The 23082-nt window shown below is 40.5% G+C and overlaps 1 protein-coding gene across 1 annotated transcript in view; it reads right to left on the bottom strand.

Annotated features, from left to right (window-relative positions):
• The window catches only part of si:ch211-266k8.4 (USP6 N-terminal-like protein), a 55759-nt gene that overhangs the window by 18265 nt on the left and 14412 nt on the right, over positions 1-23082 (bottom strand). Inside the window, exons 11-13 of the mRNA XM_047596650.1 lie at positions 6567-6671; positions 4284-4462; positions 608-720 (exon numbers count right to left, since the gene is read on the bottom strand). Of these exons, the coding sequence (XP_047452606.1) occupies positions 608-720; positions 4284-4462; positions 6567-6671 (397 nt within the window). The remainder of the gene's footprint in view (positions 1-607; positions 721-4283; positions 4463-6566; positions 6672-23082) is intronic.

Below are 23082 nucleotides of genomic sequence, written 5' to 3'. Positions count from 1 at the left end.
ATCTCAGATTGCAATTTGTCACTGAATCATGCAGATCTAAAGTTACAGCCCAAATTGCTGTGGGCAAAAATATTACAACCGAGTGAGCATAAAAAGAAAAGGTGACGATGAAGAGACAGACTGTTCGAATTCAGGCAACTTGATAGAAATAAATGTCACTGAAATATTACTGAAGTCTGGTGATACGTCTCTTGAATTTCATTATTGGGAGTGAATTGCAGAATTCATTTCTGCATGTTATTGGATAGTCCTGCAATCTATGAGAGCCATTTTGTTGTGAACAAATTCAAATCCACACAGCTCTGATGACGTGTTTGAGTATGTCACTGTTACTCTTCATCAGTGGCTTAAACCCTGTCTAAAGTGTTTCTGTTTGATTGGCCCATAATAAGTTCCTAACTTTGCCCCACAAAAATCTGAAAGCATGGAAGTCGGTCTGGCTTCCAGGCTGGGAATGTGAATCTGCAGTAAGAAGGGCCATTTATGTGTGTGTAGAATCTATATACATAGTCCAATGTCAATAAAAGACCCTTCTTCAGGAGAGTGTTGACATGATTTAGTGCAGGCATGTCATGTTTTTCTTGCAGTGCTTGAACATTGTCCTCACCTGTCTGTTTTACCACAACCAGCTGGATCTCTTGCGATGACATCACCACTGCGCCCCTGCACTACCTGGGACTGGGCTTTGCCTCTCTGTTGGCTCCGCCTTCTCGATCTGACCTGAAAGAGGGAAAGTTGAAGAGCTCAGAGCAGAGACAGATTCCTATCTGACCAGCAACCAGATGATTAGATGATCCAGCTTCAAACGCAAACTCCCTTTTTAAGTCTCATGTTACAGTAACGCACTTTTTCAGGCATGTCTTTATTTATTCTTTCTATACAGTTTTGTATATGTTTTGTATTGTTTGATTCCTGACATGTGTATTGTGCCAATCACCACAAAATTCCTGAACATATGTAGCAATAAAGACAATTGTGACTCTCTACTTATTAGAACACACCAAGCACTGGGGGCAACAATGGACTAAACTGTCTACACTCTGGTTCTTGAACAACCCACTCTACCTATTGAACCAGCCCTGACAAAAGGTCACAATGTTCTTATCATTCTTTCTGGATATAGTTCTCTGCTCAACTTAGAGCAGCATTTGAGACGTTTACTTCAGTCCCCCATTGTTTCTTTTGAAAATAAAATGTCTCAAATGATGTAGAACAAACCTACAATCACTCAATAAGTGAAAGGGAGACAAGTGATGAAAGTCAGTTAAGCACAAGTATGACAAAAGGAAAAAAGGAAAAATAACTTTAATCAAAAACCTAAACCCAAAGGGCTGTCACATAACGCTCGCTCTAGTCGCATGATGGGAGGTAACAATGAGTGTTTATATCCCAAGAAAAAAAACAAAACAAACATTTTCCCAATCCTATCTTTCAATCCAGTGTGACATAACAAATGGCAAAGAGATAAAAATATATATCTTCTAATTTTCAAGAGTGAAAAGAGTGATTTTTAAACTTTAAACGTCTCATTAAAATGATCCATGTTTGGTAACTGAGTTTTCACAGTTTAGATTTTCAGTCACAAAGCTATATTTTGTGAACTTGCTGCAATCCTGAGTGGCAGAAAGAGAACAAGCCAACCAAATCCTCTAAACCCAACAGAATTAACTAAATCCTTTTTATTTCCTTCAAGTACTTTTACATGTTTTATTTTATTATGTTTTTGTTTTACACCATCTTTCTGTTCTTATTTCATTCATTTCTCATCTCTCTTTCTGCTGGATGTTTCAAATTGCTTGCATTTATATTGTTTTTATATTTACCATTTTTTTTTTTCTTTCCTCAAAACAACTCAAATCCTCCACAAATTAAGACATCCGTGGCACATCTCCAAGCGATGTAATAATGCTGGTGACTCCTGGGCAATCGAAGCTGCAGCTTGTGTGTGTGTAACACAAAGGTCACATCAAACCTTCCTGTAACACTGTAAATCCTCTGTGTACCAAGCTGTGGTGTCAAAGTACACTTTCAAAGCGATGAACTGAGCTGGACCTTATAAAGCAGCCACCGCCAGAGAGTTATTAAGTGGCCAGTGGGGTTTCATAATCCGGCTGGAAAGGCTATAAACATTGTAACTGAGCTGTGATGCTGAACATGTTGAAGTATGTTCAGCTCACATGAAATGTGTTTGTCTGCATTTGTTGGTTTCATATCAGACTTAGTCAAGCGGACGTAGAAGAAACACGTAATTATTACCTGAAGCCAACTCTGACTCGGCTATAATAGAAAATTTCTGTATATTATTACATGTTCGGAGGAAAAAGGGGGAGGTCTCAAATGTGAAGCACAGTGGTGGAAGCATCACACTGTGAAGGTGCTTTGCTGCAGGAGGGACTGGTGCCTTTCAGAAAATAGATGGAACTATGAGTATGCTGGTATATTAAGGCTACATCAGTTAGGAAGTCAAAGCTTGTTCGTAAATGGGTCTTCCAAATAGAAGATAATGTCAAATATACTTCCAGAGCTGGAGCAATATGGCTTAAGGACAACAAAGTCAAGGTATTACAGTGACCCAAACCTCGACAGAAAATGTATGAGCACAAGTGAAAAAGCATGTGCAAGCAAGGATGGCCTATAATCCTGAGTCAGGTACAGCACTTTTGTCGGAATGAGGTAACTGCAACCTAATGTTAAAAGCTTCAAGAAATCTACTGAAAACATCTGACCCAAGTAAAACAACTTAAAAATCAATGCTACCAAATACTAAATCTGCACTGAAACGTCTGACACACTGGGACTGTGACGAAACCAATATATGTTGACATAAATCTTCCTCTCTAGTATTACTCCATCAATCTACAAATAAATAACTGACCTAAAAGAAGAAAACAGTTTGTCAGTCGAAATGTCTGAATGTATCCTCGTCATATCCTGTCAAACAGACCTGAATTTCTTCATCAATGTAGCAGCTGCTACAGTGAAGCAGGGTGAGATTTCAAATGCCTGAGGTGAAAAGTTCAAAATGCCACTGTTACCAAATATTATGAAAACTTAACACGGTAAGAATAGAGATAAGCCATGTTGGGTCAAAAAGAGATTTTACAACAGATGCCAAATTAGTGAGCTTTGCTGGCCAGTCTGGTTTTAGCAGAAGGATTTGGAATCTAAATGAAGCTGTTGAAACCCAGGCGGCCAGACACTTAATCCTTTGTTTAAAGGGGAAAGTGAAACGTGCATATGTTGGTCCTTGTACTGCTAACTATATTTAAAATAACACCGTTGAAGTGTTTCCATGGCAGAAACTGCTCGTGGTGGAGCAGTGGTACCACTAAGAGTGGAAGAAGTGGTGAAACCAGTGGTTTGGAGGGAAGAGTGTTTTGGAAACACTACCTGGTGTCAGTGTGGCTACTGTACACTGATGTTTCAGTGTCCAACTGCTCGAGCATTTAATCCGCGGCCTGTCCTGTATCACCACAGTGTGTACTTTCCACACTATGTGCCGGGAGGTGGACATGTTGCAACTGGCAATGCTTTCACTTAAAGATGTCCAAGTGGAAACACTTCAATGGCCTGTATGTAGCAGGGTTTTTTTTTGCCTATGAGTTTTGCTTGGCCGTCGCGCAAACCAGCGCTTCGCTGCCATTCTGCGCCCGTGATGCGCCCAGTAGGCGTTGACGCCGAGTGGAGGACGGACCAAATACGCGACATGACGTGGACAGACCCGGTGGATTTTCGGGGTTAGATGACAAGATCAGTAACTCTGACATCTGTTCTGTAAAAATAGACTAACAGACAGCCAATTATTTTAGGGTGGACACTGGGAGCCTGGTTCTCCCTTCATCACCAGTTCATCTCACCAATTAGCATGTTCCAATACATGTATAAAAAATACAAAGTGAACTTCAGCTGCAGTTCTGAGGGAGTTTGTGTGTTGAACCAATTCTTGGTGCAAGCAGTGAATTCCCTCAGTTTGTTGCCTGTTAACCTGGAAATGACAGGACGCCAGAAAATAATCCAACCCTGCTCTTTATGGCTGTAACCTTGTACTGGGCATACAGTTATGACAAGAGTATCAATCTTGTCTAGGTGGCATAACCAATCTGCAAAAAAAGGTTTATGGTGTGTCTTTTAGAAGCTATTACACTATTCAAAGTCAACTATCACGGCCATATTTTCCACAAAGTTACAAATTTGATCAGCATCAGTCACTGTAGAAAACATGTTCTGGTTCTACTGAAGTGTTAAAGTGAAATAAGCCTAAAATAAAATGCATCATAAGTTACCTGAGCTTGTGTTAATGTAGCTGATGTTCGGCTCTTGAACACATGTCCAGGTGCAGGACTCCGCTGTCTGGGCCTTCCCTGTGTTTCTGAACTTTTCTCTTCAGTGCGCTGTCGACCCGTTGCATCTGAAAGGTAACGCTGCACCAGACGCATCACCCTCGCCAGTACACTTTTGGCCCCTGTAAGTGAAGAAAACAACAACAATATAAATTATTTTAGAATAAATTTTTATTTATTTTTCCCCATAAGGCAGAGCTAATTACAGACTTTCTTTGGTGTTTTAAGCACATATAATTTGTCAGTTGTCATAGAGGTCTCACGGAGCACAAACACTTCTTCAGGTTTTAATTTCACTTCCATTCAGCAGACGTGAGGACCTGAACACACTCCGCTACAACATCCTGGGGACAACCTGTGATGATACAGTCAGCAGTGCATGCTGGGGAAACAAAATAAGTTATCATTCCATTACAGACCTACCCCTACCAAACGCCCTTGTGTGTGTACTGTATGTGTGTATGTGTGTGCTGAATGTGTCCTTGCATTACACAAATGAATGTTATCAGTAGCTCACCATATTTACTCAGGGGGCAGAATCTGCCTGCTTAGGCAAGCTGTGAACACAAAGACTCACTTATACAATGTACAGTCCGTGTTTGTGTGCAAGCACACTCATGCATACAATCACAGCCACAGACTCTGAAGCTGTATCTCATGTTTATGGAGCACAAGAGATTGGAGCACTGTGATATTTTTTACAAAGCCCTGTGCTGAATGTAGGAGGCAGAAATCTAGCATTCCTTTGACGCTGTAAAGTTTTCAACCATCAGCACTTCTGTAAGACGCTTCTGTTCATCCTGTGACCTAAACGATAATGTCAGTCGTGTCAGACACCAAAGGTACAATTTAATTAACAGTTACACTCCTAATACTAAACACTGGACATAACTAGATACAGTTCCTCTATCATATTTTATGAGGTGGGGAACCAAATTTCATGACAGTCCATCCAATTATCATTTACATATTTTACTGAAAACCAGACATGTAAAAGTCAGAGGATCACCAAGGTAAAGAAACCTCTAGTAGGTGTTAAGACATTCAAACAAATACAAATTGAAAAAGGATCTTATGTTGACATCAGAAGGTTGTTTACTGGTACAGAGGCAGCCATTAAGTTGGAAGGCCAGAAGATGGAAACAGAGGCTGAATAATAGTGCTGATCCTTTTCGACTGTCACCTGCAGGCTCCTTCAGAGGCGTCACCTGGCTGATGTGACGTGTCATTTTAAACGGAGTTCTCCCGGTAGGTGTGACCGACCTGATGAACCTGACAGATCCACTACGCCGGCCATGAATCGGGACGCGGCTCATTCATGCTCTCTCACACGTGGGACTCTCTCCTCCAGAGATCACTGGATGGCAGTGGGGGCGTGGCTGGCTTTGTGGATCTGTCAGGTCCATCGGGTCGGTCACGCCTACAGGGAGAACACCTTTTAAATGACACGTCACATCAGCCAGATGACGCCTCTGAAGGAGCCTGCAGATGACAGTCGAAACATGTCAGGTATTCAAAAAATCTCAACCTATTTCCTTTTTGGCTTGATAAAAGAATCAGTGCTATTATTCAAGTTAAAGAGGTCAAAATGAAAGGTTCTGAGACGTTGTTCTGTTGCCTTCTTGACATGCAAGTAAAGGCAGTTTCAAAGAATCAAGACATGCTGCTGTAGCAATGTCAGCTGTAAAAAAAAAAAAAAAAAAATCTATGATTTTGTGACTTGAAGCATGTCAAAGCCCAATGAAGGGAGTGGTCTGTGTTTATTTGGCTTTTGAGCCTTTCTCAAGAATAGATGACTTCATCTGTAACCGACTTACCGAACTAGGAATACAGTTCAAAGAGATATACACTCATTACGTGGGAGTCAGTTTGAATGGGCAACTTTGAGATAAAAGTTCATCAAACAAAAAAACTCTGCAGAAGATATAGAGGGCATCTGGTCACGGGTAATTTACTGTAGTCAAAGAACTAGAAATTTAATGAGACTGCACCTGTCTGTATTTAAAATAACATTTACAGTCATTTAAGTTTTTACTCATCACAAGTGGTTAAATTTTTTTTTTGATTTTTCTCTGACTCAATGGGAATTTACTGCCTGATATTACTCATATCAGCCAGGACCAATCAAGCTCAGATAAATCAGTGCAAGATATTGAGACCTGTTGTGTGAAGGGCGGGGGTGGGGCGTAGAGACAGTGATAAATACAACATCAAGCACACACTCACCCTTCTCAGAGGTCTTTCCTCCTTCAGATGGTGCCGATATGTTTTCCTTGCTCTTTTCGTCACTGACTGGGTTAGACAATGTGGCCTTCTGCTTTTCACCAAGTTCTGAAATAAACAATGTGATATTGATTAAAAAATATTCAGTGGTAGACATAATATTCTCACAGTTGGGGTCTTTGTGGCATTTTTACTTCAACCATCTTCAATAAGTCTGTAGCCTTAATTAACAGTCAGTCATGTTGTTACCTTGTGTTTTCTCTGAGCACAGAGACTTCTAGACATATGCCGAGGCTTATGACTGATGATCTGAGTTATCAGTGTTAATTTGGCAGCTTTATCTGTCGCAGGTAAATACAGCAAGTCCAGTACAGTGCATCTGCCAGGTCAAATTTAACTAGCAAGTCACTGGATCACTAGCCTTTAAATCTTCATGCCTAGTTCTTCATCACTAGCCGCGAGAAGAGCTTAGCTGCATATCTAGTTGTGGGGTGGTGCCATTTGGGAGGGCAAGGGTGATGTAGACTTCTAATTTGTAAGAGTGTACATCAGTGATTTAACACAAGCTTCAAGGATAAGGCTTCTGCCAAACAGGAAGCTTGGCCAGTGATAAAGTGCAGTGTGTCCCAGCCTAATGTGAGGCCTTTGCAGAGTCCTGAGTGGGGTTATCTTTGATGTTAAAACAACTCCATTTCCCAGACACACCCTCCCCCCTCTTATAGCCTATGGGTCTCTCCCTCGGCCTCACGTCTCTCCCCTTCCTTCCCTCCCCGCGATCTATCTCAATCACTGTCAGACATCAGTTAAGGAGAGGTTCCCTTGCACAGCCAAATGCCAACTTCAAAAAAGTGGCGTGTCTCAGCACGTCTCGGGTTAGCCACCCAGAGAACATATGGCATTAGCTCATCCGCTCTTTGAAATAAAGTCAGATGGGAAATAAGTCAAGTAGTGTAACAACTATGCATTCTCCGCTGCTGACTCAGTCCAAATATAAACTCGACAGCAAAATCCAACCATAATAAATACATTTTATATAGTACGTAGTTCCCTTTGCAAATTAGAAACCTTTTTTTTTGTTTTCAGTCCTATGGTTGAGCAGATGGATTTTAAGTTAATAATATACAATACAGTAAATATTTTGTAAAAGAGAGGCAAATATACATGACCAATTGTTATTTTTTGTTTCCACAGTGATAAGATAGTCAAACATGTGAACAGACAACAGACTATAGAAGCTTTAACACAGGTGAGCTCATGTGCACAGTTTCTGTATGACTCAGGGTTGTAATGAAAAGGACTGAATGGCTTACACTGTGTTTGTGTGATTTATTGCTGGAACTCAGCCTTGTACAGGTATTTCTAGTCTCTCTGTAGCTGCCAGTGCTGTGAGTTTCAGATCAAACCTCCCAACATGCAGTTCAATAAATTAACACTCTTTTAATCAGTGGGTTTTCTAGGGTCAGAGGAGCCTGGGGCCTCTCTTAGTACTGATCTAGTTGTGGGTTACAACCTGGAGAGATCCACAGTCTATCAAAGAGCTAACACCGACTCTGATTACAAGATTTTTGGACCAATTTACCCGAGCTGCCTCTCCAGAGAGTTAGGGGAAAAGTTCATGTCCTAATCTAATAAGATCTGGTAACGTGAACGAGCGGTATTAAGTAGACCCACAGCAGAGACAAATCAATCAGTCATGACGAGAATGAGACTTTCTAAATCTGCGAGTGCAAAGCTTGTGTATTTAACAAGACACCAGTTAGTTTGACATTTAGAGAACAAGGCCATGTGAGAGAATGCCAGCTTGCACTCTCCCTCCTCTCCGATCCTACTAGAATTGGAGTAGAGAAAATCCAGGAAAAGCTGCAGCTGTTAACATTACAGTCCAGTTAGCTACATTGTAGGGATGTGTGCTGCTATACATTCATCAGGCGGCCGTGCATAGAAATAATAGGAGTCTGAAATCTGTATTTTAAAAACACAAAGCTTGAGCAAGCCAAACTCTCACATTTCACTCCCAATAACTCATAAGTAAATGACAGGGCTTCACAGGAGCATGGCTACAGGTGCCACTCTGAAAAACTACTGCTGTATTATTCTGACATGTTTGGCGTGAGAAAATATTACAGGTTTTAGCGATACAAAGTTGCTTGTAACTTGGCCCAGGAACAAAGACGCTACGCTAAAATGATTTATTCTTGGGTCGAGTTCAGCCTTAATTGCTCCCAGTGTAACATAACCAACCTGGCCTTTAACTTTCCTAACAAACAGCAGGTTCCCGCAACACATGCTGTTCTGAGAAAGCTTAGCATCACTGCAGGCCAAACAAATCTTTCTTTTTGAGAATTACTGACTTTTAAATTGCTATCAGCTAAAAATAACTAGAGTCCTAATGCCATGCTTGGAAATATTAGCAGAGCAATATATCACAGGCTTACCTCTGGCATCTGTCAGACAATCAAATAAGTGTACCAACAAAGAGCCTCAACCACTCACTTCATACAGCTGATGCCAAAATAAAGGCTTGGACTAATGCGATAATGACAGATGACAAAGCACACACAGCCTATCCTCACATGGTAATGACAGGAATGAAAACATGTTGGAAAAACCATGGACAATACCACAATCACACAGGCAATTTCCGCGTGGCTAAGGCACAATAACCGACATAATATGAGCAAAGCAGTCTTTCACATTTATTAACAGCCAAAATGATCATTGTGCAACATATAGTTAAAAGTGGTGAAGCAAAATTATTTTAATACTAGGCACAGCACTGGTAAACATTAAAGAGGATAGCAGTTTTAAATATGTTAGCATGTCATTAGCATCAATGTGCCTTTGTGCAGTACAACCTCACAGATTCACCTGGGTCATTGACTTTATGATCCAGAACTGCAGATGAATAACATTTTAATCTGCTGATATTCGTCCTGATTTATGGGGTGGTTTATAAAACTCGATGCAACAGAAGGTGCCCATCGTAGTTTCCTAAAGCCAAGTGTAATGAGCTTTGTTTTGTCCCATCAACAACCCAAAACATAATGATAATCCATTTACTATTCTATAAGGCCAGGCAGGAAATTCTCACATGCATCATCAGCCCTCCATCATATCCACCAAACAGAGCATCCGACCAGAACGACACAGTCTCTGACTGCGAGACACTACAGAGCTGAGCACAGAGCAGAGATGATCATGGAATATCTACAGGTCAAAGTACATCAGGAAAGCTTCCAGCATTTTACCTTTGCCACCCCCACCACTGCATGTTCTCTTTACTGCCACCATGTAAAAGTTTCCAAAACATTGAGGCCAGCTTCCCCTAGATCTCCCCACTGCAAAGACTCAGCAACCCCCCCAACAGACACAAATGTGTATATACACATAGGAGCACACACAAAACTCTGCACCAGCCACTTTCAAACTAAAACTGACATTTGGAATATATACATCTGCAGTATATTTACATAACAATGTATTTATTACACAGTTCACTTTTGTACACGTATTGTCTGTATTGTAGTAGGCAGGAGTGTTGTAATAAAATAAGTATGGTGTCATGCCAGTATATATTTATCATGTGTGAGTGGGAGAAAAACAGCTTCACTCCTGTGTATACTTTTAAACATAAAAGTAACTTGATTTGACATTTGAGAAGATGAAAACCCTGTAATGTTTGGCATTCTTGATTTTAAAAACACTTGAAGACCAAATCAATGCATCTTGGCAAAGTGGCAATGTGAAGCTTGACGGATCTTCTCATTTTTCCTTGGCTTCTTTGGCTTATTGAAACCTTACTTTTCTTTTATTTGTTCAACTTTGATTGCAGGTAAAAACCTCTTTTGGTTTTACCTGTAATAAATCCCCATGTATCTACACAAAGAGAGACACAAAAGTACAAAAACAAATTACAGCACACAGAGTCGTGTGGTAACGTTGAGCTATTAAATTAAAACACACGGTTAACATCCCGACTAGCGCACACAAACATTTGGAGCCGTCATAGTTGGTGAGCTCAGCTCCGGGCTGACTCTTCTCTATGACTCAGGGATATAATGAGAAGGTATGAATGACAGTGTGTGTGTTTTACTTCACTCTCTCTCTCTCTCTCTCTCTGTCAAAGTCAGTTTCAGATGACAGAGCACTCTGCTGATTCCTCAGTGTCCAGGAATTAATGCTGATGACACACAGCCTTTTGAAGGTTGTGTTTTGGTGCATTTGAAGCGTCTGCCGTCCTCTGGGAGTTGGCGAGGCAGCACACCTGTAGCTGAGATTGAATAATCTCTGATGTAAGCCTGGCCTCAGCAGATCCTGTAGCCTGGCTTCTCACTGACACTGCTCAATGGCAGCTTTGAAGTGCTGATCATTTACAGAGGGAGGAGAGGTAACAGACACAGAAAATGTCTTGAGGGAGGAAATGCAGAAGGGGTAGAGAGACTGAGACAAACTGAAAGACCCCAATCCGACTTTGTCTGACCGCGTGTTAACTGTATAAGAGAAAATGAGGCAGGGGTTGCATTCCAAAGAAATGGGTTTGTAACTGAAGTGTGATCCCTGAAAATGAGACGTTATCTCTCAACGTCAACTATTGGGCAGTTTAATGGTGCTGATAAGTCTGAAAATATAGACTTTACGAGGAGAAAATTAGCCAGCAGTTATCAAAACTGAAAACCTGGTGTAAGATGACGACCTACAGGGAACGGACGGTTAGGACTGCTGTCTACTAAGCAATGTTTTTGTCACTGTAATAAGCCCCACAGAAAGTCCATCCTGCATAGCTTAGGTTGCACATACTGGAATCAAATTTGTTTTGTGTCTAGTGTGACCTTAAAAAGTAGAATACAACTAGAGGACAAAATGACAAGCCAGCCATGCCCATTTGAGTGAGCAGTAAGGTTGGGTTTAAAAAAACAACAAAAAAACATTGCATTTGCGATTTAAATCAATCTTCAAAAAAAGGATGGATAGAAATTAATGGAATGTAATATGCCCCATTTCCTGCATTCTTCTCTATATCTTATTGTCCTTGAGGAACATGATTAGTCCATGTGTGAGGGACATCCAAAACATGACAGAAGCTACAGCTCTCAAATCCATTCAGGAAATCAGTAGCGATATCAAAGCTGTGTGTCTAAACATTGGCCTGCCACCTAGTTACCAGAAAGGAAATTTTAAATGAGTTTGATGTTTTTCAAAGATCACAAATCACTAATCAGAGCTAGCATGGTTGTTCACCGTGTCCATTTTAACCACAATCACAATGATGCAGGATTATGTTACAGTCTCAATCAGTGTCACCAGTTTACCGTCTAGAGCCAGTCATTTCTTGACTGACCCATGTCACGGAGAAAAATAACACCTCGCAAAGGTGTTTGTTATTTTAGCCTACCGGACACTGCTCTGATCAGTATCCGGTTATCTCATCCCTTCCTCAACAACAAAAAGGACCTTTCAGATTTTTCCTACTGGAAAAACAGGAGAAGCAGAAAGAAAAAAGAAAGGATTAAAAGACAAGAGAAGTGAAAGGTGGTGGAGGAAAATATGCGAGAAAGGAAGGAAGGAAAAGGAAAATGGTGAGAAATGAGGAAAGCAAAGTAATTCCCAAATGTCTTGTGTATCTCAGCTGATAACATGACAGAATAAACACATTAGGTGGACTCTCTGCTCTCTGTGAGATAAAGGCACACTTAAGCTCATAGACTTGACTGAATATATCAACTGTAAGATCTGTGTGTAACTTAAGATCATAGTCAACATTTTATTTGAAATCCGGTGAGGAGCTAGAACAACGGAAAACAATGATATAGACTACAATACATGTATTCTGTTATTTCTACAATTTTGAAGAAAATGTGGGTAGGTAAGTGGAACCAGATGATGCATCACCGAACAAAGGTATTTGTTTCTACACTAACAGATGTAGGCTGGAAGTGTGGACATGGCTCATCTCTCTAGCTTCAAAGATGTTTAGTTTAAAGTTTTCGGCAGCCCTCATTCCCTGGGATTCCACCAAACTCCACCAAGTTGAAAAAGAAGTATTACAACGGAGAATGGACCAGCACCTCCAATTCATATATGAATTTGAAAGACTGTTAGACTCGACAGCGGTTAAGTTAACTACAATTTGATTAATTCGAATAATAACTGAAACGATCAAGACAAGTAAGGACGGAGACAAGTCAGAGGTCAGAGCTTACAAGTGAGAGGAAGGGGATTTCCAGGGAGGCCATGGTCCATTTAAAGAGAAAAATACACGCCCCAGTCACAAAAGAAAAGCTCCCTGCCCCCACTCGTACTGAACTCCCCTCTCACCTTGTACATGATCGCCCTGTTCTCAGGATACAAATTGTCAGGAAGCTGCAGCACTTATAACTAACTTTCACTGGCACAATGAATAATGTCAAAGTTAGAAAGGATTGTGATTAGGCCAGAGAAAGGCAATAGGGCAACAGATGGAGGAAAGTAGATAAAGAGGTTAAAGAAACAGAAAGTTCAACAGAAGTAACAGCGGGGATGGAGCCAAGAAATGTGCAAGGAAAACACACACGCACACACAGAGTACAGAAAATAATGACATCAGCTGTAGAGAACAAAAAAGTTGACTCACATAGTAAACAATCATCAGTATTCAATCGATTCAATTACACAGTCAAAAATGATAGAATTTATGAATTTCAGTTAAAGGAAGCAAAGGTCAAATGAAATGTAGATGTATTGGTACTTGTACTGCAAACTATATCAGAAATAACACCTATGCTAAATACAAATATTAAAAAGTTGGTCAAATCCAATATTTAAGAAGTTTATTTTTTGCCATTTTTACTTGGCTTGCCTGCAGGGGCATTTTGCAATTTGGAGGGATGTAATTGAATATGACACAGAGTTGGTTGGATCCCTCTGGATGCCGCTGGAAATGGACCAGGATGAAATGGAAAGAGATCATCAGCCTGGTATAAATCCTATTAGTGATGCTTTTGAACCAATATGGCATAGAAACTGAGCAATGGTACCACTAAGAGTGGAAGAAGTGGTGAAACCGGTGGTTTGGAGAGAAGAGCGTGATGGCAACACTACCTGGTGTCAGTGTGGCTATTGTACACGGATGTCACTGTTTCAGTGTCCAGCTGCTGGACCAATTAATCTGCAGCCTGTCCTGTATCACCACGGTGCGTATGTAAAGATAGATGCTAAAAAAAAAAAAAATTAAAAAACAGCTGTCAAAACTTCTCTTTATATGCCAACATTTGTCAATTTTATTATATATTGCCGATAAGAGTGGAACTCTGTCTATAAAACGCGGTTTACTTTATTGAGTGCTTCAATTCCCCTTTAACCCTTTAGAACCGAAAGGATCGTGGTTTTTTACCTCACAATGTTTTTTTGCGCTATTGAAAATTCAAAGTGTGTCTGAACTAGGGGTGAAAAGGTATACTGTATTACGGTATACCACGGTGGTGTAAAGCCACAGAGGTGACACCGTGAGATTTCCAAGCTCACGGTGACGGTAATTAATTAATTCTTTTAATATTATGCGGCGCTGCCGGCGCAATTCCACTTACATGAGTAGGGAACTCACAAATAAAACATTTCACTTCACATTAAGATCAGTGGTGGTCAGTCATCAGCGCTTAGTCACATTATAACCTAATTTTACAGCTGCAGCAGTAGACTGAAAAAGCGTTTCCTACCTGTGTGCTGCTCAAATGTATATTCCATTTAGTTCAGGGCAGGCTGCATGCTCAGAGTCTTTTAGTTGGTCCAGTGACAGTCCAAACAAAAAAGGTGGTTTTGGTAAACACACACGTGACCCACATGATCCAGGAAGCTAGAAAAAAGCACGGCAAGATGATGGCAGACTCTGAACCAGAGGCAGATTTACCCGTGGGCCTGGTTGACCCGGTGTCCCCTACTTCACCACCTCTTTATCCTCCAGCCAAATAAAGCAATGTTTTTCGTCTAAGAATGATACTTGTCTGTTTTGTTGGTTATTTCATGGCCCCTCATACCAAAAACAATCTTTAAAAAAATAAAATGCCGTCACCGTGAAATACTGTAAAATCCCATACCGTTACACCCCTAGTCTGAGCACTGGGAAGTTGGGCTTCTGTCTGGCATTACTAACTTTGTTTTGACCAACAAATTCCTTCAAACAACTCTCTCTTCCTGGATCTCCCCGGTCTTGCGTCGCTCCCCAACCTGCAGCTAACAGCGGTGGTGCGACATCATTACCGTAATGGCAGAACTCTGAATTTTGTCCACTGGTAAGTTACTGTAATTCAAATACTGCAAGCTTTTCTTTTTTTTTTTTGTTTTTAATCCATGAGCGGATGTTTAGGTCTTAAAGGGTTAAATGTGTATATTATTGTCAAAACAATGGCATAAAAAGACATAACAACAGAACCAACATTTTCCGACATCACTAACCTGGTTGTCAGAAACCTACTGGTTCTGCATTCCTACATTTCAAACCAGGTCACTGGAGATTTGACATACTTCAATCATACTGGAATAAACCATGTATTTGTTGTGGAATCTTTGGATTAGCATAAGCATTTGGTCTTACACTGTGTTCAAGTTTGTAAGATGATACTGTAAATGTAAGAATTTGATATTCATGCCAGTAGAAATGGTGAATTAGGAATCTTATCCCTAAATCCACATTCATCAATAGGTCTAATCTCTTGAGTATCAAACAACTAAAACACTCAAATCATCACTCACTACGTTTTTTTCCATGGACTCTGTCTGTCCTAGAAGGTAAACACATGTAAGTAACATTATGGTCAACACCCACACTCTCATCTGAATTACAGTCTGGGTTTGTAATAATACTTTAAGTAAGCCAGGGATCAACGTCTCATCTCACGGACATGCCCTCATTAATCAGAAAGCAGACAGCAGCTAAAGCATTGTGTGTTTCTGTGTGTTTTTCTACTTTGCATGTGTACGTGAAGCTGAAAGACGGGAAAAGCTTGCGGAGGAGTGTGTGGAATTAATTAATTGGTGGTTGCGAATAAACACAGCAGTCAACATATGTCAGATGATAAGCGGAGAAAAACAGACGATCAGCACATGCAAGGATTTAGTCCCTAATGCTTACAAAGCTCACAGAAATGAAAAGTCCCTTTAGCGTGTTGGTAAATCAATGGCTTAACATGACAAGGCATGGGCAGGAGAACAGAGCAGCAAGGGAGTGTGGGAAACGGAGGAAAAATAACAACAGCAAAGACAAGACGAAGCCAAGACTGGATGAAGACAAGAAGAGGAGAGGGGAGAGAAGGATGGGGGAGGACAGAGGTTCAGAGGTGGGTATGTGTTCCGGAAACATTTTTAGACTGTAAAACAACACTGGATTTGCTTTGATGCACAACTTCCTTGGACAAGTTTAAGGACAACTATTTCTAAAATATCTGAAATCATTCCATGTGTCTATGTTCGACTCAGACCAACTTCAGACATGTAAGGTATTCACAGGAGGTAATGCAGAATGTTATCTAGCCTTACTGTAACCGTATCCTGCTGAAATCAACTGCACTGTTTAACATTAGCAAAATTACTGTACAGCTGCAAAGCAAACATTTTTCTACAGAAAGGATCACTGCAGTCTGAAAACCTTCAACTCCTCTGAGAAATAACCAGCTGTCGTTGTGCATCACTACTTGCACCATGTGCAGTTTGAAATGAGATCATCAGGATGCTTGTGGCATTATGAAGCAAGGCCAAATATGGACTCACTACACTGTAAGGACGCTATTCGAGATGTTGGTGGTGTTTGGTATATCGGCAAACTAGTCACTGAAGGAGCACCCTTGGAGAATCCTGGAACTTTTAACTATGCTTGCTGTTCCAACAATTGGTATGGTTGCCAAATGAGCCACATTTGGCAGTCAAAACAGGAATGGAAGCAATGAAAAGGAACAAACACAGAATAAAAAGACAGCTGGAGCAACACAGAAAAGAAATAAAGTGAAAAACAGAATATAGGATGGAGGTGGAAGGAGGGATATATGGGTAAAATGAAACAGTGGCGATGAATGGGTGTGGGTCTGTTCGCCTCTGATCCCCACTGACCTGTGGGTTTTGACCTCTACCACACCCTGTCATTCAAAGCCCGTCTCTCAATGCGCCTTAGGGCCTAATGCAAGGTCAAAGTTCATTCAAAGAGGCCAAAGGTCCAACAAGGACTCCAGAGGGTGCGAAATATGAGCAATAAGTAACACATAATAAATGGCCGGGTAGAGGAAATTTTGACAGTTTTATTGTACAAAAGACAAACAAAAAGAAGAGGAAAACAGAAGGTAGAGAAGGATGAGAGATGGCTTCATGATGAGATGTTGACAGTGGGTGAGTCTTCTGCTTTTCGACTTGTAATTAAACCTCCTAAACCTATAATGATAACTACCTTTCTGATGATGGCTAAACATAGCTGAATGAAGTCAAGTTCCTTCTTTTTGTGATTGCTCCTCCAGTCTACCCTACAATTTCTTTGTGGGTCATCGTGAATGTGTCCTTCAGTGTGTTTGTGTGTGTTTAAGCCTCGTCCGCATTTAAAGCAATTCACCTGTCACAGATTGTGTTGTAGCAGTCGGTTGCTAATGGACGCTCCAGGCTTCGGCTGTGTAGGTAACCCTGTTGTGGATTGCCCACCCCAAATGTTAGCAGAAAGAAAATACTACCAGCAACGTCATCAGCAATGTGAATTTGGGGATAGGAACTGAAGTTGTGGACAAGGTTTCCTGACAGGAAATGTTTCTGTATCTTGGCTATTTCAATAACACTGAAAGGTTTCTTGTCACCACATTGCTGCTAGTCTCTTTGTGTGTGTAAGCTCCTTAAAGACTGACAATTCCAGGCATTTAGATTTGAGTATAGAATATGATCTAACTACTTATTTCTATGACTAACTTAAATATCTTTCAATATCTCTTCTTTCTTCTTAAATGCTTTCTGCAACCGCTCACTTTTTTGTTGTCATTTCATGTCCTTTTCTCCTAACCAAGATTCACATTTTCTTTTTTCAATATTTTATATCAAAACTATAGCAAAGAAAGTCTTTTTTTCCCACTTTTGGCAAGTCTAAGATGACCCAAATGTAAGTGTATGCAAATCTTCATAACCTCTTTAACAAATTATGGCCCAGATTTTAACGGGAAGTAAACATAATTAAGATAATCCATTAATTATTGAAATAGCACATCCCCTGCTTGAGAATGTGAGCTGAGCTCCAGTTGAGAATATCAACAAAGATGTTTTATTCACATCCATGAAGGCATAAGAGACAAACATACTCGCACACACACCATCTCCTCCACACCTCAATTACATAGCAATGTACACACACTCCAAGACAGCCACAGGGGCTCCACAGGTTTCCCAAGCAGAATATGCAAAAGGGGAAAACAGACGAATGGGTGATCACAATGCAAGAACTGGAATACACGAACAGTGGACGAGCAGGAAAACCTTCAGGGTCAAACCCTGCAGAAAAGTATTCAGGGGTTTACAATGATCTGAGCCAGACTTCTTTTCTTTCTTCTCTTTTAAAAAAAGATTAGCTATTGTATTCTTACACTTACCTCCTCTCCAACCTGCGGGTTTTAATCCCATCATGTAACACGTTTATACTCAAATCACAAATAATTAATACCGCTCATTATTTTATCTAATTAGGGACGATGTGCAAACAAGGAGATAATTCATAACTAGCTGCCTGGTTCCACTTTAATGAGGGGAGATGAGGACGTGCAACTCATTCTTTTGACTTTAACTTTTTGAAATTTGCCCATTAAAAACTTTAGTATTGTTTCAGTGACAATATTTCCAACAGAAAGGCATTTTATGAAACACAATATTTAAAATTGTGCATGTTATCTATGGACGTGTGCTGTTGAACCCTTGGCCAGGCCAGGCCTTGAGAAAGACGTTTTAATCTCAGTGGGTCTTTTACCTGGTCAAATAGTGTGAAATAAAAAAATATATATACACAAATAAGCACCCTGATCCTTTCTCACTGGTGGCTAACCCAGTTTGAGTTGAAAAAGAAGCCCTTTAGTTGTATTATACAAGCAGTTAAAATGAAAACTGAATACATTAAAGGCCATCTTATGCCAGTGTTTCGGTATGTAACCTAATTACATGGCAGAGGTCCTACTCACAGGATAGGTGTCTCATGATGGAAGTAAGTCTGCCTGGGGCAGACTGGGCAGGTGGCATTCCACTTCAACTAGCAGAAACAAACAGGGGGGGGATTACAACAAACCCTCACAAAGAGCAAAGCTTACTAGAAAGCAGGCCCAGCGAAACAGGTCATAGCTAGGCTAAGTGCTCACAGAGGTTAGAAAGGTGACATTCTTGTGGGACTAAAAGATACAATCTAGCCGCAACAGTGGCCAAAGACTACAAGACCAATAAAGATGACCCAGATATTTTTCTACCACTTCCATTTGACCTCTAATGCTGAGGCTTTCTTTTGGAAGTGTCTTAGGAAACTCTGACAAGTCTGGTAATGACCAGAAGCTGAACCTAAAAAAAAGCTTCTCATTTTGAATGTTTTAGTGTCACTCAACTCTGACCTGTGTTTGTAACCCCTGCAAGACCAACCCTTGGGCTGCCAACAGCATTGAAGTGGGGAGAACTCCTTTGGGCTACTGTAGGTCATAAACACATTCTGACTGTGGAAACACCCTTTATCAAGTCTCTTGCAACCGGTTTGTTTGTGTCTGAGGTCACTCCAGTCCTGAACCTGAGGCTGCTTATTTCAACCTTTGGATTTTAAGGTGACCTTGCTTGTTTCAACACAGACTATCCAATAAATCTTAAATCACCTCTACCGTCAGAGCATGCACCCCCATCCATTTCAATATTGTAAAAGCACGTACTTTGATTTTATCTACCTTCATTGTAATGCTTGCCTGAAATGGAAATGAAAGGAAAAACATGTAGGACACCAAGCTAGTATTCTCCATCTGAATCATTTAACATAAACTAGGGACGCAGAGAGAGGAAATGTCTCCATTTTCACTAAGTGATTCTGGATGGATTCCCGTGCAGGCCTGCCACACATATACACATTAATATACATAAACTACTCCTGTTAGTCTGAGGGAGCCAAACACTACTGGAAATAGATGTTAAAAAAACAATGGAATAAAACAACAACTAACAACAGACCATGAAATCTTACAACCTAAGGTGAAGTGGGTAGCTACTAAGGTCCTGGCGACTAATACAGTGAATAGATAAGACACAAACAAAGTGTCAAACGATTCAAAATTTTAATCAAATTAATCACAGGGTTGCTGTGGATTCATTTTGATTAATCACGATTAATCAAAATAATTTTCAATCTGTATTAATCATGTTTCATTTTACATTAGCAAACAGGCTCACGAAAGAAGGGAATATATATGGACTTAATGTGTTTATGAAACACCTTCAACCACTTCATCAAAACAAATTGAAACAACAACTTTTCTTTTTAAAACAAATGTTTCTCCACATTAATGTGGGCCTGGTACTCCTCATTCAGCAGCTACTAAGACAAACTAATTTGTTGACATTGTCCAAAAGCAGAGCTGACCATTCACTTCTCATCTACACAGTGTGTTTACATACACGTGAAAAGACTGAATTATTGCCTTAATCTGATTCTAACTGGACAACTTAAGCGCATGTAAACGCATCACTCTGCCTCTGCATCAACCCAGATAATGCGATTGGAAATCGGTTTTCACTGGCAAGTATACGCCTTAATCGACTTAAACTAGACAGCACGTGTGCACATGCTCCACAACTGCTGGGCTGGTGTATGACCCCGGAACAAAACATCAAAGAAAGACAGTCACAGAAGAAGATGAGGGATAAGCGCTCATCTTCTGCTGGAGTCACTGGGGCGTGCGTTTGATACATACTGTCCTCTGCTCTACCTCCACCAGTTACAAAGAAATGCTGGATTATATTTTTTTCTCCACTTCATGCAGTGTATGTCAGTGAAACTGTCAATCATCATGATGTCACATCCAGTATCATCAAATAACTAAAATGAACACTTGAACAAACATCAGTATCATGTTAACTACCTAAAATGACAAACGAAAAAAAAAAATATATGTGACATGTACTTTCAGGGCAACTTCTGGCACTTGTTGCGTGAAGGCACCAGTATGTATGGACGGGGAAAATGTAAAGATGTTTAATGAAACACATCAGTGACGTGCAAAACGTTGCCATGAGTTACTTCTACAGAGTCATTACTCAGACTAGCTGCCAATTTTCCCCAGTGGCCACTCACTGTACTACCATTATTACAGAAGAGAGAAAAACTATAAAAACAGTTAGTATCCATTTATATTATGGATTCACAATAGATTCAGCAAAGAACTTTCACAGAACCTAAAAGCAAATTATATACATATGATATTCAGTTCTTCTACAGTATCTATGATTGTCACACTATATAATAATAATAATAATAATATTTCTGCATTGGTTTTATATTGCGCTTTTCCATTTTAGTTGGTCAAGGCACTCACAATTGAATGCATTATTCATTCGCTCCCACAGTCACACCCTGGTGGTGGTAAATTACCTCAGTAGTCACAGCTGCCCTGGGGCAGGCTGATGGAAACATGGCTGCCAATTTGCGCCTATGGCCTCTCCGACCGGCACCAAACTTCACTCACAACCATACACCAGGGAGCACACACCTGGGGACATGGTGGGCTAAGTGTTTTGCCCAAGGACACAACGGACAGACAGATAGGGAGGAATCAAACCGCCAATCTTTCAGTTATATGTGCAGCTTATGGGCCTGACATGAACCCACATGTCTCCCGACCACAGTTGCTTAGCCGTCTCTGGCTTTCTTGTAGTGACTTTAGCAGTCTTGGTTTGTGTTTGGTTACAGAGCTTAATCTCCGGCCGCGAGGCTTGAAGGCTTCATGGTTGATTTAACAGTGTGCATATTCATCTTTGTTCAGTCTACCCTGCCTTTCATGCAGTACAGTTATGAAAGAAAAACCGAAGGAGCAGAATAATTAGAGCCTATCTTTACTGCATCTGTGAAATCTGAAAATAATTACGGTACATTCTTAATATTAAGATGAATGTGTGCTCCGTTTATTTTTTTTCTTCACTTTTAAGGTTTAAGAACACTAATAGAAGTAAAAACTGAAATTCTTATTTTCTAAAATTGAGATCCAATTAAAACATTGTGATTTAATAATTAGCCCTGCAAGACAAACGCCTTGTTTTCTGAATAATCATGTTGCAGCAGAGAAACTATGGCTGATAGGACGGGGCTGTTTTCTTCTTTTGCACATGTTACACTAGAGCACACATATAAAATAAGGTTACATGTAATTCTCATGCAGGAAGACAATCATAAGATGCTTCCAAATTACTGCACTTAGATGAATATCTAAGTAACATATACAGAAATTCTCATTCCTGAACCTTATCACGACAAGTTAACTTAGCTATTCCTTTAACTGCCAGTCCGTATGATAATAAATGACAATGCATAAATACGACAACACTCATAGGAAGCCTGTACATGATAAACAGCATCGTAAAATACATGCAAGTTCTGCAGCACAGGCTGTAGAGGTTGTTTAGGGGCAGTGGATAAAATGTATGCTGAGTCACTGCTCGGAGGCTGGAGCAGCAGGCGGACAGGAAGGAAACAGTGTAGGTATCATGGGAGCCTGCTGAGGAGAACAGGACTCTGGCATCTGTTACTAGACCAGGGGAGCCAAGGAAAAAATGAGATGTAAGGAAAGGACATGGAAGAATAGCGTGGGGAGGAAAGAAAGGGTGAAAAGAGGGCATGAGCACTGCATAAAAAGGGCAATAATGTATAAGTGGGTGTATAAGTGTGTAAGTGTGGAAGGGCACGGAGGACAGTCAGAAAGCGAGAGAGAGAGAGGGGTGTGAAAGGGTGAGGAAGGGTATAGCAAACAAGAACAGAACAATGGGTAAGAAGCCTGTAGAAGGGCAGAAGGACACATCTACGTGTTCTCGGTGCCTCTCAGCCTGACTCAGCATAATGTGTCCTTAAATGCTGACTCAGCCTGCAGTTGGACAGGCCCCAGAGACCATGGTGTCACATCTGAAATACTTTACAACTATGTCATTCAACAAGTAGTCGTACTAGAGCACCAATGCACAAAATGATGACTTTATACATTCATTGCACTATATCACTGCAACATTTTAAAAATTAAACAACGAAAGTATTCTATGTGGGCATTTCTCTTTAGACTGAACATATGGATCAGTGTCAGAAGAATCCATTACATGGTGACAGCTTTGAATGAAAACTGACTAAAAATGACATCCTTAAAAAAGAAGCTACAAACATTATGGAGACGAGTTTGAAACCCAGAGGTGCAGTATTCCCTGTAAGCCAGAGTGATGCTATTGTCAGGAAGAAATTTGCCCCTACAACATGTTTGATGTATGTAAGAACATTATGTGTTAGCCAAAACCTGACAGAAGCTGCTATGTGCTACTCAGT

Source organism: Mugil cephalus, chromosome 10, assembly GCF_022458985.1.
Source record: "Mugil cephalus isolate CIBA_MC_2020 chromosome 10, CIBA_Mcephalus_1.1, whole genome shotgun sequence".
Lineage (NCBI taxonomy): Eukaryota > Metazoa > Chordata > Actinopteri > Mugiliformes > Mugilidae > Mugil > Mugil cephalus.
This window is presented reverse-complemented; position numbering and strand designations above follow the sequence as displayed.